This window comes from Leuresthes tenuis, unplaced genomic scaffold, assembly GCF_036924035.1.
Source record: "Leuresthes tenuis unplaced genomic scaffold, fLeuTen1.0.hap1 SCAF_19, whole genome shotgun sequence".
Lineage (NCBI taxonomy): Eukaryota > Metazoa > Chordata > Actinopteri > Atheriniformes > Atherinopsidae > Leuresthes > Leuresthes tenuis.
Window position 1 is genome coordinate 18,659,513 of NW_027325373.1, and position 16,504 is coordinate 18,676,016.

Here is a 16,504-nt window from a genome sequence, read left to right on the forward strand (position 1 = left end):
GATTATCCCCAGCCTATATGAGCAATTAGAACCAGCATCAATTAGAACCAGCACCAGCATCATGTTACCATGCCAGTAGATTATCACACTGTCAGAAAAATAAGAAAAGTGGCAGGATTTGGTATCGGTGATGGATAAAGGCTTCATATTTGACCTTATGGTTGAATGCTAGTGAATATTTGAACTAGAAGGAATTCCCTCACAGGGTTTTAAAGATGTTGCACTCAACACACCAGAAGAGATGAATATCTGCTCGGTCAAATAGAAGCACAGATGAACATAAAGTCATGACCGCTGACTGTCCCAAGGTAAAACAATAAAAAATATAAACTATGGTACAAATTTGACATTCTTTAGTTGCCAACATGTTTTTTCTTCTGTTCTGATGCAACACAACCTGAAGCTTTTTTAAGGTACAGAAAAATACCTGGAGACGACAAATATAAATGATTGTACTTGACTGTCAATTCTATCTTCGTTCAAATAATGATGATCATGTCTATGAGCTGTTCTCAACTTTCTACTGCAAACTACACGGGCAAAATTAAGCAATGGATCCAGAATTCAATTTGGCAACGCAAAACGGCACCCCACTGAAAATAAATGAGAAGCGAGACTCCTGACACCTGAAACGTTTAAATGTGAATCCTGCCGTGGAATACACATTCAAACAGGAGGCACGCTTTTAGCATCACTTAGAAAAGAAAGAAAACCACAGGTGAGTGCTTTGCCATGCCGTATAGTTTTATTACAAAAATGTTTTTTTTTTTAATCAAATTTACCACATAATAGCAATGAGTACCGTTATTTGTCTCATGTATATCTTCATATGCAGGGAATGAGTCAGCACATTATGTTTCACTCACACAACGAGATGGTAAAATTCATTTTAGCACCATTCCTCTTTAAGAATGTTGATCACAAACCCATAAATAACAATAAGTATCATCCAATTAAATACAGATATTGTAAACGAAGCATAAACAAAAACAATAGCAGTTACATCAAACATGAAAGGACACTTAACTGAGATATATTTAGCAACAACAATGAGCCATAAAAGATGACAGTGTGGGGGAAAATAACCAAATTGAAAATGGTTGAAAATGTGGCATCTATATGACAGAATACATCTTATTCTTTGTACACTTTTACATCAGCGTCTTTGGGTTTTAGACTGACTGGGTGGTTCTGTTGCCTTCAATAAAGTAACTTTAAAAATGTCTGCAGTCAAATGATACATTTGTCTCGTTATGATCCTGTTAGAATCAGTTGTTGAAACAGAAGTTTTCCACATTGTTGAGTTTGATCGTCTGTAACTCCTGCCTGTCTAGTAGCCTGTAGCTGAATGACACTCGGCTGACAAAGTTCCCGCTGGACACCATCCTGACCACTGTGTTATCACAGCCGATCTTCATGTGGGCTGCAGGGGGAAGAAGAACAAATTGTTTTAAAGTGGTCAACAAGAAGGTGTGTTTAATGCGGAGTGAAGGAAGGCATCAGAGTGTTCTTACTGGGTCCAGTGAAGGAGATGCAGAGGTCTGTAATGGGAAACAGCTTAGATGTATCAATGCCATTTCCTCCCAAAAGCTGCACAAAATCTCCAGCTTCTGCACATCCAGGCAGTGATCTCTGTGGAAATCAGCAAATGATATATGACATGATATAGGAGCAATAAGCTGGGTTCAGTTTCTCAACACATTGAATTTCCAGGATCTGAGTGTGTTGTAGAATTAGTTATACAACAAGTAGTTCCGACCAAGCAATCTGATTGGTCAAGAAGAAATTTAGAACGTGCCCAAGTCAGCATGACAGCACGCCTGACTCATCACCTAAAATATTAATCCGCTGAAATTCCGAGACCAACATTAACGTCAGCTCTGAGTTCACTCACCTGGGACTAGAAAATGCTTTCTGTTGCTAGGTCGTTACTAAGGGTCAGATTATTTGCTGCAGTGGTAAACTATGTTCCATTACACATAGGAGTCTACTGGCGTGACTGATTGGGTTTCAGTTATTAGTCAGACCCCATGTGTTTCCATGGCAAACGTGACGCGCACTCACAAAAAATGTTAAATTTGAGAGCAAACTGTCCATCAACATCGATATATTTTGATTATATATTTTATTTTTGTTGGCATTAGTTGTATAATCATTAGTTAAATGATTATAAAAGTAAAAAATAGGATAGAGTTTAAATGCTCATGTGTGATTGATTAGTAGTATTGTTGAAATTCTCAAAGTATTGCCCATCCTTACATTTACAAGCAATTTTTTTTTTTTACATTTGGAGCTGTCATTGCAGAAAAGGCAAATGGGAAATAAACTACACCAACAATGGCTTAGTTCCTTTAAACTCCTTCCCTTGGCACTGACTAAAAACTCATCTCTATTCATCACTTTTAGAAGTTGTTTTTTTCACATTAAAATAAACTCCTTTGACCTAATTCTGCATAATTTCATATGCTTGTATCTGTGGCTGCAGCTGCTCAACCTTGGCCCAAACACTGAGAGCACTATGTGGTCAAGTTGAAAATACTTGATTTTCATTAGTTATTGTCATGAAGTGTCTGAACCAGCTGAACCTCATCTAAATGGAATGCAGCCATCACAAATACACTTGTTCATTTCCTGCTAAGACATCTGAAAAGTCTATTGTGCCAAACCTCTGACAAAAAGCACTTGTTTGAAGATCTTATGATTATATTGTTATGGGCCAAACTTTCTTGTTGAGTCCACTTTGGACCTCCTATGTAGGACCAACTGGATGGCTGTGTAACTATTTTTTCAACAGTAGGAAAGACATAAGCCATTTCCACACATGAAATGTTCTAGAGATAATCTGCAAGGACAGATCTTGGAGATCTTACAAAGCATTTATTGCCAGCGTGTGAGTTGGTGATGCGTGCTGGTAAAAAGCAGCTGATGGTTCTAACGGGTCCCTGTGCACCGGAACAAACATTTGTAACCACACAGAGTGTGCTGACTATGCATGTGCATGTGTCGCCATTCGAAAAACAACAATGGACAACAATGGTCAAGGAGCTAAAGAATATGACGGTTGTTTTGAGGAGAGCATTTGCAGGAGAACTGCTGTCATCCATCCCTCTAAAATATACAGTAGATGGCTAACCCAAGAGGTGGTATGTATAGGATCACATGTACATCTGTAAAGTTTCCACAGAAAGCATGAATTCCCTTTAAGTGTAGCATTTTCTTTCTCTTTTCTGCTTTCCACTCGGACCTCGCTGTAGTGGCTTTATTCAGATACATGTGGTACTGATATCAGCACCATGAGGAGCCTCATCTGCTATTCTCAAACACAGCAATTTACTATCTGTGTTTGGTTCTGAGCAGGTAGTGTGCAGCGGTTTTATAAAAAACCTTATTGGTGAAAAGTGAAAGAAAAAACAAAAAAAGTTGTAGTTGTTAAAAACTAAAACAAGGAGCACAAAGATGGTAAAAATTTCCAAACATCTGCAAAGTCGGGGAGAAATCAGCGATTTGAACGTTTCCTTTGTTTACATTGGTAATATAAGAATATTTTAAGCATCTGCTTTCACCACAAAAAAGTTGTACATTCTGTCTAGCAGAAGCGGGGACCTGAAGACTTTTTGGTCTTGAAAAACTTGACCAGTACAGCAGAAAATATAAAAATAAAAGTTTTAAAGTCTCCATCAATTTGAATTTCAGTGTTTTAGTGTATCTATATGATCTGTTTCGCTTAACGCTACACCGAAACTGTCATGATCTGTGGTTTTCGTGTTAATTTTTTTCCTGTCTTCTGAGTTTTTCCAGTGTTTTTTAGACGGTTTAATCGTCTATTCTTTTGTTCCATGTCATCAGTCCTGTGTTTTGATTCTGGCAATTATTCTATAGTTTTCACAGTTTCTTTCTGTTCCGGTCATTAGCTCCACTGCCTTCACCTGTGTTCATTATCCTCAGCTGCACTCATTCACTAATCACAGATACATGTACATGCATAATCTCCCCACAGAGCCAGACTCCCCACAGAGTCTGAATGGAGATACATGCACATGCATAGTCTCCACGAAGTCTCTCAGTCATTGGCAGATCCACGTCATTATCTCCTCATGCGTTTCGCTACCATCTGAGCCTGTATTCTTAGTTCTCTGTCTGATTTTCTTGATAGTTCGTTGGATTCGTTTTTCGGTTGATTTTTGGTGTTCCGGTTAATCCACAGTCTTTTTTTGTTATAGTTTTTAATAAATCAGTTTAATTTTCCATCAACCTCCTGCCTCATCCAAGTCTGCTTTTTGGGTCCTTCTCACCCTCCAACACCACGACAGAAACACCTATATCTGGCCCATTCCTTTTTTCATTCTTTTAGAAATTAGTGAACATGTTTATGGCATTTTCGGGTACATGATAATGTTGGGTCAATCAAGCACACTTTGATTTATTCAGAATTTCAGCTGAGATAATAGGAAAAGGTTGGTGAAAACTGATCAGGCCACTGTAGCTCACCAACCATAGCAGACATTGGTTTTAGGAAGTGGTGTAGCCTCACAGCTTCTGTTTTACAGAAAATTAACAACTTTAGATTTTACTCTGCTTGCCAACTCATGGGAACTTTAAAGGGAATAACATTTACTATGAGGAAAAGAGGAAAGTGGTATATAATTGAACCATTGCTCTGAAAAGACTGTCTTAATGTCATTTTTCATTGCTTTTGGTTTCCTTGAACAACTATCAGTGCATCCACATTGAATTGAAATAGGGACAATACTTCTTACACTGTCAGGAAATAAACCAATAGCATTAATGCAAGATATTAGTGTATTTAATGACTTTGCTCACCTTGAGGAAGCTGTTGTGGTGTCCCAGGCTGAATTCTGAGATATCTATTGCAACTGGATATATGATAGAGAAGCTGCAGTTTCTGTGCTGATGTGGGATCATCATCGTGTAACTGCCCTCTGGTGACTGTGAGATGACATTACAGGCTGCAAAGAAAAGGATTATACACACAACTTCAAGTATGGGCAAACACACTATCACATGCATGATTTACATGCACATTATCAAGGTTGTATTTCTTTCCTTTATCTTTAATCATTCTGTCTGATAATGAACATTCAATGGGTTAGTTAAAGAGGGATAGTGTAAACTGCTTTTTGCAAAATTGAAGTTTGACGTTATCAACAAATTAAGTTAATAACAAATTCTGAATAAGAATGTAATCTAAATATAAAATTAACTTAATCTGGGTGAAATACTGCCTTCTGATCTGCCTTTTTGTTGCATGTTCTCTGTGGGACAGCATTTGCAACGAGTCCACGGTCTTGATGAAGAGACACAGTGGTGGCAAACTGTCCCCTGTGGGTGCAACTGATGACTAAAGCACCCTGCTAAGCTTGTATCATCACCACGGAATCACACATTAGCTGCTGCACAAATGGACTGCTAGCTGAAATGGCTACATCTGAGTGCACGCATGCATTTTCTTTAGGTTTACTTTCTGAATCCAATTATGTGCTTACGGAAGGGGTTGATGTGTTTCTTGACCGTCAGAGAGAAGCTGCTGCCAGCGCTGTGAATGCGGAAGAAGACCATGGCCACGTTCTGAGAGGAGCGCACGCTTTTCCTCACTGAGCCAGAGTCACAGTAATCCACATAGCGCTCGTATGGAGGCAGCGGGTGGTCCTGGGAGCTGGGGAACTTTTCGCCTTTCATCACCCAGCCATCAAACACCTTTGTGGGACACATTAATATAGAGAAGAATGCTTTGCTTAAAGTTCTCCATGAGCAGAGCTTTACAGAGAAATGCTTGTGATTAACAAAAATGTTTGGCCCTTTGGGTTTGAAAAGCATGCTGAGCGTCAAGGGCAGGTCACCCAAAGTAAGCAGGTTTAGCACAATTGCTTATGTCAAAGGAGCTTTTTGTCTAATCAGGAAGTGTTTCTAATCTTAGCATGTCAACTGATCCCAGTGTTTGGTGGCATAAAAACAAGAAAAGACTGCAACACAAAAGCAAAACAAACTCGCATTTCATTAGCTGTGATTTCTGTGTATACACAAAACTATATGAGATACCTGAGAAGCTGTTTCTGTGGAACATTTGAGGGTGCTGAAACTGAATGCACCAGGATGCTGTTTGCATCTTTCTAGTGGAGGAAAAGAGTGTTCTGTGAGAAGATTTGTTATCTTACTGTGATGAAGTCCCCTCCGCTGCAGTCAATGTCCACATTGTCATAATCCACACTGATCACTTCATTGGGCTCTGCCATGAAGAAAGCGGCACAGTTGAGCTGAGGAGACTCTGCTGTGAAGGTGAACTGACCCTCCACTGCGACCATGTCCAGACAGCCTAAAAGACAATCACACAAAAATGACCGAATGTGCAGAACAAACAGAAACAACCTTAAAAACACAAATAACTACCTTGAACTATGAGATTATTTTCTTTATTGTACGTTTCCTCTCAATATTTTAAAACTAGATTAGAAGAAGAAAGCACTTTAAAAATATGTTATCTATTTGCAATTGATGAATAAATGCATATCTGGCTTGTTTTCTTTGCTTTAAACACACATATTGATGCTTTATAAACAATAGGTTTAGCAAACTATAGATAACTTACGCAAAGGTCGTCGATACATCAACATATCAGGAGTTTCTCTCTTGAGTTCCGAGTTGAAAAATGAATATAATTCATCTGTGGAGATGTCATTGTTGTGCTGGAGGAGGAGGGATACGTGGGCAAATTTTAACCTGCATCTATTTATCTTTTAAGAAGTGAACGACGATCAATTTTCAATATATCCCAACTTACCTCAATATATCTGGAGTCTCCCTTGAGGACGGACAGACACAACACCAGAAAAAAGAGCTGCTCTCGGAAAGTTCGCTCCATAACACGCATCTGTGTGCACGGCTCACCTGAGCAGAGAAAGTATGCTGCTCCGCAGTCAGCGCTGCTTTTTATAGGACCAAATCCCGTAACGACCAAGTGACATGGTGTCTGTCACCCACCGTGGACGCCCTCCCCTTCCACTCCTTTTGACCAATTGCGTGGTTGTGACGAGAGCGAGAACATGCGAGCAAGATGGGAGATGGAAAGGAAGAGGTGAGTTGAGACCAAGACAGCGTGAAACTGCCCATAAATCACACCTTATCTTCCATCAGCCTGTCTTAGGAGCAACTATAGAGTCCCTACACACTGCCTCACTTTTCTGTGTTTTTCTGGTAGAAAAAACAGAACATAAATAGCACAAAAGTAAAAGAAAAAGTACACTGGAAGAATAATGATGAAAACTGTTATTTTTTCATGCCAATTCTCTAATAAGGATAATGCTAAATGTGATATTTCCTGATTTCATTGTTTTCTGATCTCAGAGTGAAGAATAAACTTTGAGTTCAATTTTCGCTTTCAGGAATCAGATAAGAATTTCAAATTAGTGATGACCACATAAAAAAAAGGTAAAATGGAGAGATTTCAGTGTTGTTTAAGTAACAGCAGAATAAAGTTTATGCAAAGAACCTTCTAGCACAGGACCACAATGTCAATTTCAAATTTGGGAAGAAGGGATATGAAATATAATTATTTAAAGATTTGAAAATGACATTTATCACTTCTGTAAAGAATTTGTAGTTTTCACAATCAGCGCTGAAAACTTAAGATTTAACGGCCTTTACTTTCAGGCCAACAGGAAGCTCTGCTTCAAAAATAGGCATGATTCTTTTTAAAGGTTTTTTTTTGTACTAATGGTCTTTTTTAGAAAGTAGGTGGAAAGAAAAGGGGAGGAGAGAGTGAGGGAAGACATGCTGTAAAGGGCACCAGGCCTACGCTGAGGAACCGCAGTCTGTACGTTTGACTCCTGCTCAACTAGTTGAGCTATACGGCACCCCAATAAGCATGCTTGTGCTGTGGAAATCAGTGTGTGAACTTCTGACTACATCCAAAGTAAATCTGGCTCATTACTGCATTCACTAATGCCAGTTAAAAACATGCATAAGCAAAATCTTGAGAAGTGGTCTCCTTCTATGGGACCAAGCTTACATAAGATAGACTAAGGAAAACTTTCCTGTTGTCTAGTCATTACACAAGTCATGTCTGTATCTTGATTGTCTGTTATCAGTGCAGTTTGTGACCACAGATACATATCCAGAGAGCTAATGTTAAAGTTTGTTATACTTTAAACTAAAGCAAATCAAATATGAAAACGCGGAAAATTTGTTAATGGAATGTTCATATTAACACTACAGTAACTGACTCCTGTAGCAGCCTGCTATGAATCATACAGTTTTCTTTTCTCACCTGGAGTACATTCACTAAGCTGCTTATATGCCTGCCATGTGAGATATGGTCATAACACACCCCCAGGGCCTTGTTCTGGTAATGAGAAAACTCCAGCCAAAGCTGAACAAACAACAAGCACTACACAGTCTTTGTCATCTTATGTTATCCTGCGCTTTTATATTGAGAGGAACATAATAGTAAAGGTTGATAATAAATCATATTGAAATTATACCACAATACTAAACAAATCGTGCGACAAATCTCACATGAAATTGCTTTAAATTTGACTTGCAAAGCACAAATTAGTCATTTGTCTCATTATGTCTCTGCCACAGATCTAGCGCTTCTTTCAAAACTATAATTGAGCCACTGTAAAGGACAATTAGCTCATTCTATTGGAAAGAAAAACTAATTATGGGGCGAATTAAATCAGTGAAATACGAAATGGTCGAAAACATTTTTTTTATCTGCATGCAGGTACTTTATTGAAAGTCAAGGACAAAGAGTAGCTGTCCTCCACCTGCTTGTGCTCAGTCCCTGCCAGTCTGCAGGAGCCTCAGGCTCGTTGAGAAGGTCATTTCATTCAAATGAAGAAATTGGGCCTGAGTGTAATCCACCCTTAAGACAAAAAAACCCAGAAAACATTTGTTTCTGCAAGATAAGCAATGTGACCCTGTGTACATTTAGCAAGGACATATCAGAATCTGGAAAATCCATTTAACATTACCTAGAGGGCCAATAGAGTTCTGTACATTATTTATTTTATAGATTAAGTTTTTGTTAAAGTGGTTTTCTCTTGCTATCTATGACGGTCAATTGAAATAAATGTAACAGTACTAATATAAGCATAAACCATTGGTAGCTATTCATAATAAGGAAACAGTGCATAGAAAAGAACAGAATGGTGGTTGAGATTTCCTTTTCCTCTCAGCCTCTTTCCTCTTACTGTAGCACATTATTGTGTTTTATAGGTCTGCTTAAAAACCCATACATGATGAGGAGGATTTCTCTATTGTACCGGAGAGAACAGTAACATCTAAACAAGTTTTTTTCTGCATTAAATTTACTTACAGTTTAATGTGCAAGCAGTCAGCTTTTGTCACACAATTTCTTGGTGAGATTTGCTGCTTATACCCATGACACCTTTATCTGCCTTTATCTATGTTAAGATTATGTGGGGACTGTCACAATATCAGATTGTAATTACACAATAAAAGTATTTTTATGATGAATATAACACGATAATGTTATGTACATACTTTTTAGGGGTGCATAGTTTATGCCCACTTTAGCAAATTACATTCAAGGAGTATTCTTTTTGCTATTTACGAGACTAAAGATTCATATTTGCACGATTTATCTCTTAAACATCAAGTTTTGTTTCTGACCAATACTTATTTTACCACACATTGATATTAGTTACACTACCACTTTAGAGAAAGGCTCTTCAGATGTGACAGAAAGGAGAAATAATGTCATTAACATGTAAATTTATTTCTTACTTCGGAAATATACAGACACTGTAAAGTGCTGTACCTACACAGCCCGATGCATTGAACCTGTGGGTGTGAATAATACAGAGAGACTAGTTTTAATATCTTCAAAAAATTGCCAAGACACCTTGGTTGTGTTGATCAAAATGATAACACATGTTTAAAACCACACTAAACTGATTCAATACAACTACATGCATGGAAATCTCACTGCACAGACACACACCTCTGCATGTTAAGAGGTCCAGAATTTACAAACACAGGCATTCCTACAGCCACAGTCACTACAACAGCATCATCCCACGGCCGTAGTGACAGCTGCAGCCAGAATCAGTCAGTCTCAGATGCAGCTGGACAGCGAGATGGGTCTCTCTCCTCATCTTCCCATAATCGTTGCTACTGAACAGTCACATCTGTTGAAATGCACAGCCAACAAGTCAAATGGCTGGAATTTGAATGAGACCGTTTTTGTTACAGTATGATTTGTCAGAGGTGCACAGACTGAACAATAAAGATAGACCAAGCCTGTGGCTCTGAAAAACAGGCAGATGTGCTTTAATCCTGTGGCAGGCCAGTCCAATGGTAGCAAAAACTAGTGCATTTGTAAAAGAATGTTTAGAAAAATTACCCTTTTTGTCACTTTATAACCTCAGTGAACCTTTCCCTGATAAGTTTATGGTTTCAGTCGCTAGTTTTATGTCACATTAGCCATAAAGACCTGGTGTATAAGGTGTATAAGGACCCGTTACCATGTTTACAAAGCTGCTTTACGTCATACAGGATTAAAATGAGTGCAACATTTAGAGGGACCTACTGGATGATGTGCAATAAGTTATTCATAATTATGTTAATTTTATACTTGCAGGCAACCTTTTAGACCCCTGACGTGTTTATACAGTGGGCTCTGTGGCTTTCAGTCTGACATTTTATGTCTTTTGCAGCCATCAGTTTCTCCAACACATTCTAAAAGGAAGAGTGAGGTGGGTATTTAGTTAGTTGCAACGTGCCACTGCACAACTAGATGTCACTAAATTCTATACAGTGTACCTTTTATACCATGTCATTCAATTTGTAAAGTATGGTTCCACTTTAAAGGCACGCTCTAAGGTAGGGTTACATTGGGACTGACAAGCAGCTATCATAAAGCCATGGGTTCTTAGACCTGCAACATACAAGTATTGCCTCTTTGAACAAAATGTCAGACTGAAAGCCTGAAGCATCATGATACTGACATTTCAACAATGATTTCTGAGATGAACCAAAAAAAATCTATTAATCTGTTCCATTTCAGATGGAAATGCACGACATTTAAAAGTTTTTTTCACAAACTGAAACACATACAACCGATAACAGCACACATGCCAATACAAATTGTGAACATGCTGCCTCACAGGGTCCTGAGCCAAACGCTGTGACTGAGAGGCTGTGACTGGACTGTGAGATTACTTTGTATCTGCTCCCCATGACACTGATAAACAGCCCTCACATTCAGTCCAAAACATTACTTTTGAGAGAAAACTTTAATTATTTGTGAGACTCCAGGTGCCTTCGCATTTTCATGAATAAGAAAATTGCATTTCTTATCACAACATAAACTGTCACACCTTACTGATAGTCTCCTGTTGATGCATTCTGGTGCTCAGACTAATACAAAGGGTGAGAGATGTCAAAGAAGACTTCAAAAAGATCCAGGTTTTATCTCGTTGCTTTAAAACGAACCCAACTTTCATATCAAACTTAAGGTTCTCTTTCATGTATAACACATCAAATAAGGGCAGTAAAACAGAGAAAAACAGCATGAAAACCAAGTTGTGGCAGTGTTCAGTAAAATGTTCAATCTTTGCATTCATTTGCTCAGTTTTCTGCATTTGTTACATCTGAATAAAGTCGCAGACAAGCCCGATGTGTATCAACTGAAGTACTTCTGCACTTACTGCCATGTCAGTCTATTTTCTGATGAATGTCGACAGGTTTAATTGACATGTTGTATAGCAGTCTCAATCATCTTTTAAATGAGGCATGAATAAAATATGTGCATTCAGTTTAGAAAATAACTGCCTCTACTCATCTGCTCTGAGGAACCACTTAAGACATCACCGACCTTGACAAAGTCATTGTTAAACAACAAGCTCCACAACAAAAAAGAAAATACTATAAAGTCTACGTGAAATTCAGTTCAATACAGAAGTGTTTTTTAATCTCTTCTGCCATATTTTACCGACTGAATACACCAACATCTGCTCCAACAAGGACAAAGGGTTATTGTGAAGCTTGTCATTTCCTGGAAAATAACGAAGAAAGAAATGTTCTTCATGTGTCAAATGTTTGTTCCTCCATCATGACTGTGAAGGACCGAGCCGGTTAGACATAAGGACAGGAAAAAATGGGTTTCATTTACCCAAAAAAATGCAAAACACACCAGATCAACTAACTACATTGGGCCCTTAAGAGGTAAAATGAACAAAACTGAACTTAAATCATGACAGAAACTTAACCAGCAAAGTAACTCCAAACTAGCTGCTCAACATAATCAAACTGACCCAACACACAACAAACAAAGGGAATTTAAATACTGGCTGATCAGACCGGTCTGCCACACAAGGGGAAATAATCTAACAAAGGACCAAAACAATTGGTTTAAAGTAGCTGTTAAACCAATTTGAATCAAACAATCTTAAGTAAATAACTCAGAAATCAAAGAAATACTAAATATTTGAGAAATAAATGAATTATCCCCCCATGATGCGGCAGTTCACGATATGTTAAAAAAATAATGTCACAAGATATGAAAATGACTCATGTAAAAGTGTTGGTGCATGTAGGTGGAGTTAGTGACGTAGCTGTGTGACTGCAGGTGCGGCCATCGCAATGACACATGCAGAGTTGATGTGGTGTTAGTTAAACTCTTGGGTATCTGCAGGCCTCAAAACTGAAACAAGAAATTTGTTGTGTAGACTGTTGTGCTCTGAATAACACAACATTTCAGAAATGATATTAGCATGAGTTGCTTGTATTTTCATGTTGCCAGTCAGATGTTACAGAGCATGATTTTATTAATAAACCATCATCAAGCAATTAGCAACAGCCAAAATGCTGCCAAACCCATATTGGGATGTAATGATATGATTAAGGCGCACACATTTTTACATATACTTTGGATGGATGGATGGATGGATGGATGGATGGATGGATGGATGGATGGACATTTGTACATAATCTGACAAAGACTGGACACCTCCGTGTGGCTCAGTCTGATTATTGTTGAGTATTATCTTATTCAGGGTGAGGTAATATTCCTGTTTTTTTAATTATTGTTTTATTTGATATTGTCTCATTTGTGCTACTTTTGCTTCCTGTGTTTGAGCCACTCTTTAGTTGATTGATACACACCAGTTTGTCAAAAGTCATCACTTACCTGGTAGGCTATAATTACTCCACAGTTTTCAGCACTCATGTCACAGTTTGCACCATCAATCAAGGTATTCAGGTGTTCACGTTGTGTTCTTGGTTTTTGAATTTTGTCTCTATTTGGATACACTGACAATGTAAATCCATTCTTAGAAACTATTTAAAACTATTTAGTTATCCTGCAACCCCGATATACTGTTATATTGCACCAGAGTGCAGATATTCACTCAACACTTTTCACTGAAGTAATTTCGGTGTTTATGTTTTTACTTTATCATTTTCTGTTCACGCTACATGATGCATCATCCACTTAATTGCATTTCAGTGGGAAATTTAGCACATTTTGCACTTGAATAATTTCACTTATATGTGTGTATGCATTTATATATCAGATTCACACATACTTTTAATCTAATAATTTTCATTTGAGACATTTTTACATGAAAAGATGCTAAATGCTTCATGATCTCAGGTTATCAGGTATGAGGATTTCTACCTTAGGCCAGAGCAATTTTAATCACTTTGTTTAATTTTGGATGATTAGGGGCCGACCACAGTAGTGGTTGGATAAAATTAACATTGTGAAGGTTCCACTTTAACATTGTGAAGGTTCCACTTTGAGCTTTGGTTCTACTTTTTCAAATTAATAGTTGGAGTCTGAAAGAAAATATTGAGTAACTCCACCTCAGCTATAGCAGTACACTTTATTTTTCACACCATACTTCAGTAATGTAGACTATTTCTACTTTCACAGCTCTATGTACATTTTCCTGATTGAACTTTGATATCTAAGAAACATTTCTGTGCCTGACTGTGCTGGATGCTTTTCTACCTTTTTTTTTTTTTTTTTTAAATCAAACCAAAGTTATGGTAATGACCTCATTTCTTGGCCGGATTGGCCGGATGGGGATTAAAAAGACAAAAATCCAAATAGATCAAAGTAAATTATTATATAATATGCTTTACAAGAAATGACCTGTTCTAGAATTGTCGTAGTTTCCTTACATGATGCACATCTTAACATGTGACATTTATTTTCGAACATTGCTTTTTAAATGTTCCGTAAACATTCAAACATAGAGTTGTCCCGAGGATACTGAGGTGTGAAGACAGAGGTCAGCGTAAGGACCTCAGCCCACATGTAAGAATTTATGGGCAATCCTGCACACACACACACAAATATAAAATCCTCCTTCATGCATCAAAGTGTAACATAAGCCTGAACCGGGTGTTTGTGAAGGATTCAGTTCAAGCATGAATAATTCAGATTTAGAGAAACAAAGGCCTGCTTATGTCAGAACAGTCCAAGCTGGACATTCTTGCAGGTTAAGCAGAAGAGACTGAAATCCAGCTTCCGGATAAACAGGATGAGAGCACATTCAGCATCTTTAGCTTTCATGTGTCTCCCTGGAAAGGTTTTTATCCATTGTTTCACTTTCATATGTATGAGACACAGGCAGCAACTGATGCCACAGTTTATTGCTTTTATATTGCCGAAAGAGAGCATGTTGCTTCTGCTAAACTCACTCTTTTAAGGAGCTTACATTATAGCTTCACGTCAACTCATTTTCATTTTCCTTCATCACATGCAAATCCTACTTTTTTCCGCCCAGCGGTATCATTCTCACATCACGGAGCAGGCAGGGAAAAGTTTCAGGTTCCAAAAAACTGCTCAAAATAAACAGTATCACACTTTCTGTCCTCCTCTGCCATCTGCTGGCCTGCTGATGAACTTGTAAAGTAAAAACATATAGGGATTTTATTCATTTATCCAATTATCTATTACAAATAAAAAATATGTCAAAAATATCTGCCAGAACACACAATCCAATTGTCTTTAAAATGAATACATTTCTGAGGACTAGTCATGTGTAGTTTCATGATAAGTTTAAGAAAATAAAGCAATCTAATTATAAAAGGTCACAACTCCCCTTGTCGCTCAACACTGGATAGCGATCTAAATTTGTTCTGTTACTGTTTACGATCAAACAGTGTGACTGTCAGCAAACAAACTCCAACCACGCGGTGTTGCTGAATAACAAACGTATCACAAACTCTGGAGATGGGCAGTAACTCAGGACATTTGTATACAAGAGCAAAGGCAGCAGCAAGAAAACGGCCTTAATATGACACAAATATTTCATTCAAATCAAAGCCCAACTGTATATTTTGTCAGTAATGTGAGAAAACTTTTAAACCGGCCGCATGAAGTTTAACTGTGAATCTGAAATTCAGATTTTCTCCATCATGTATTTGTCTAATTCAGTGGTTTGCAGTTATGGGTTTCTTTGCATATTAAACTTTAAAATGCTTTTCAGGACAACTGACACTCACAGATGTTTTGATATCTTTACAAATCAAAACAAAAGGTGAAATCTGAACCTTATATAATGTCCACAGTTACTGACTGCTGCTTTCTGTCTGTGTTGGAGTTTCATGCAGCTGTTTGAAATGACTTTCGGTCAGATCTTTAAAGTTTACACATTTTTTAATGGCAGATTTCAGTTCCTTGCAAAGGTTTTCACTCAGATTCTGATCAGGTCCCGTTTCTGGACAGTTAAAACAGTCCATTCTCTTCCTTTTTTTAAACCATTCCATTATAAGTGGGATGTGTCTTTCAGGTCATTGTATTGCTCAAAGACTTTGACCTCAACCCTGGTTTTCTGACAATGGGAATCACATTTCTTATTAAAATGCTCTGGTAATCCTCTGACCTGATCGTACTTCAGATGCACTTAGTGCCTTCAGTTTAAACCAGCCCCACACCATGATAGAACCTCTCCTCTGTTTTACTGTGTGTTTCCTCTTTCCATAGAGAGATCGTAGCTTGGCTATGAAAGTTTTGTAAACACTTCTTTTGCCCTTTTGGTGTCTCTCAGTAGGGGCATCTTCATCTTGGTTGGGTGTGCAGTATATTGAACAGGCTCAAACTGTCTGTCAGCACAGCTAAAGGTCAATCCAAAGCTTTTTGGATGTCTTGTGCTGTGCTTTCTCTACAATTCACTCTGACTCCAGAACCCTCGCAAGCTTTTCATGTTGAGGTTCTTTTTACACTATGTGCTGGAGCTATCCACACAGTTTTGACTGAAACTTTTTAACAACTTTAAGAACTGATGTTTTATTTCAAATGAAAGTTTTGTTGATGTTCAACGACCTTGGAAAATCTATTAAAATGTTCTAATGATCAAATGTGGGGTTAAAACAACAAAGACAAGCAGATCACATGCTAAATACACACTGATCAGACACAGCATCAAAACCCCTGGCAGGTAAAGTGAGTAACACTAGTCATCTTGTTACAATGCTGGGAAGAACCGCATTCTGGCATTCACACTGATGT

At 38.0% G+C, this 16,504-nt stretch overlaps 1 protein-coding gene across 1 annotated transcript; it reads right to left on the minus strand.

Annotated features, from left to right (window-relative positions):
- Window positions 1-436: 436 nt before the first annotated feature.
- On the minus strand, window positions 437-6,899 carry crhbp (corticotropin releasing hormone binding protein). Its single transcript, XM_072371883.1, has 7 exons — window positions 6,797-6,899; window positions 6,605-6,701; window positions 6,174-6,331; window positions 5,505-5,715; window positions 4,822-4,967; window positions 1,515-1,632; window positions 437-1,423 (listed from the first exon to the last, which is right to left on the minus strand). Exons 1-7 carry the CDS (start codon window positions 6,884-6,886, stop codon window positions 1,269-1,271), a joined length of 975 nt encoding a protein of 324 aa, XP_072227984.1. The 5' UTR covers window positions 6,887-6,899; the 3' UTR covers window positions 437-1,268.
- Between the last annotated feature and the right edge of the window lie 9,605 nt (window positions 6,900-16,504).

Excerpts from the sequence above, each read along its gene's own strand:
- crhbp (XM_072371883.1), bottom strand. The coding sequence starts at position 6,886 with ATGCGTGTTATGGAGCGAACTTTCCGAGAGCAGCTCTTTTTTCTGGTG. Across the intron at positions 6,702-6,796 it reads GAGACTCCAGATATATTGAG|CACAACAATGACATCTCCAC; the intron begins GTAAGTTGGGAT and ends CTCCTCCTCCAG. Across the intron at positions 4,968-5,504 it reads GAAACACATCAACCCCTTCC|CCTGTAATGTCATCTCACAG; the intron begins GTAAGCACATAA and ends TTTTCTTTGCAG.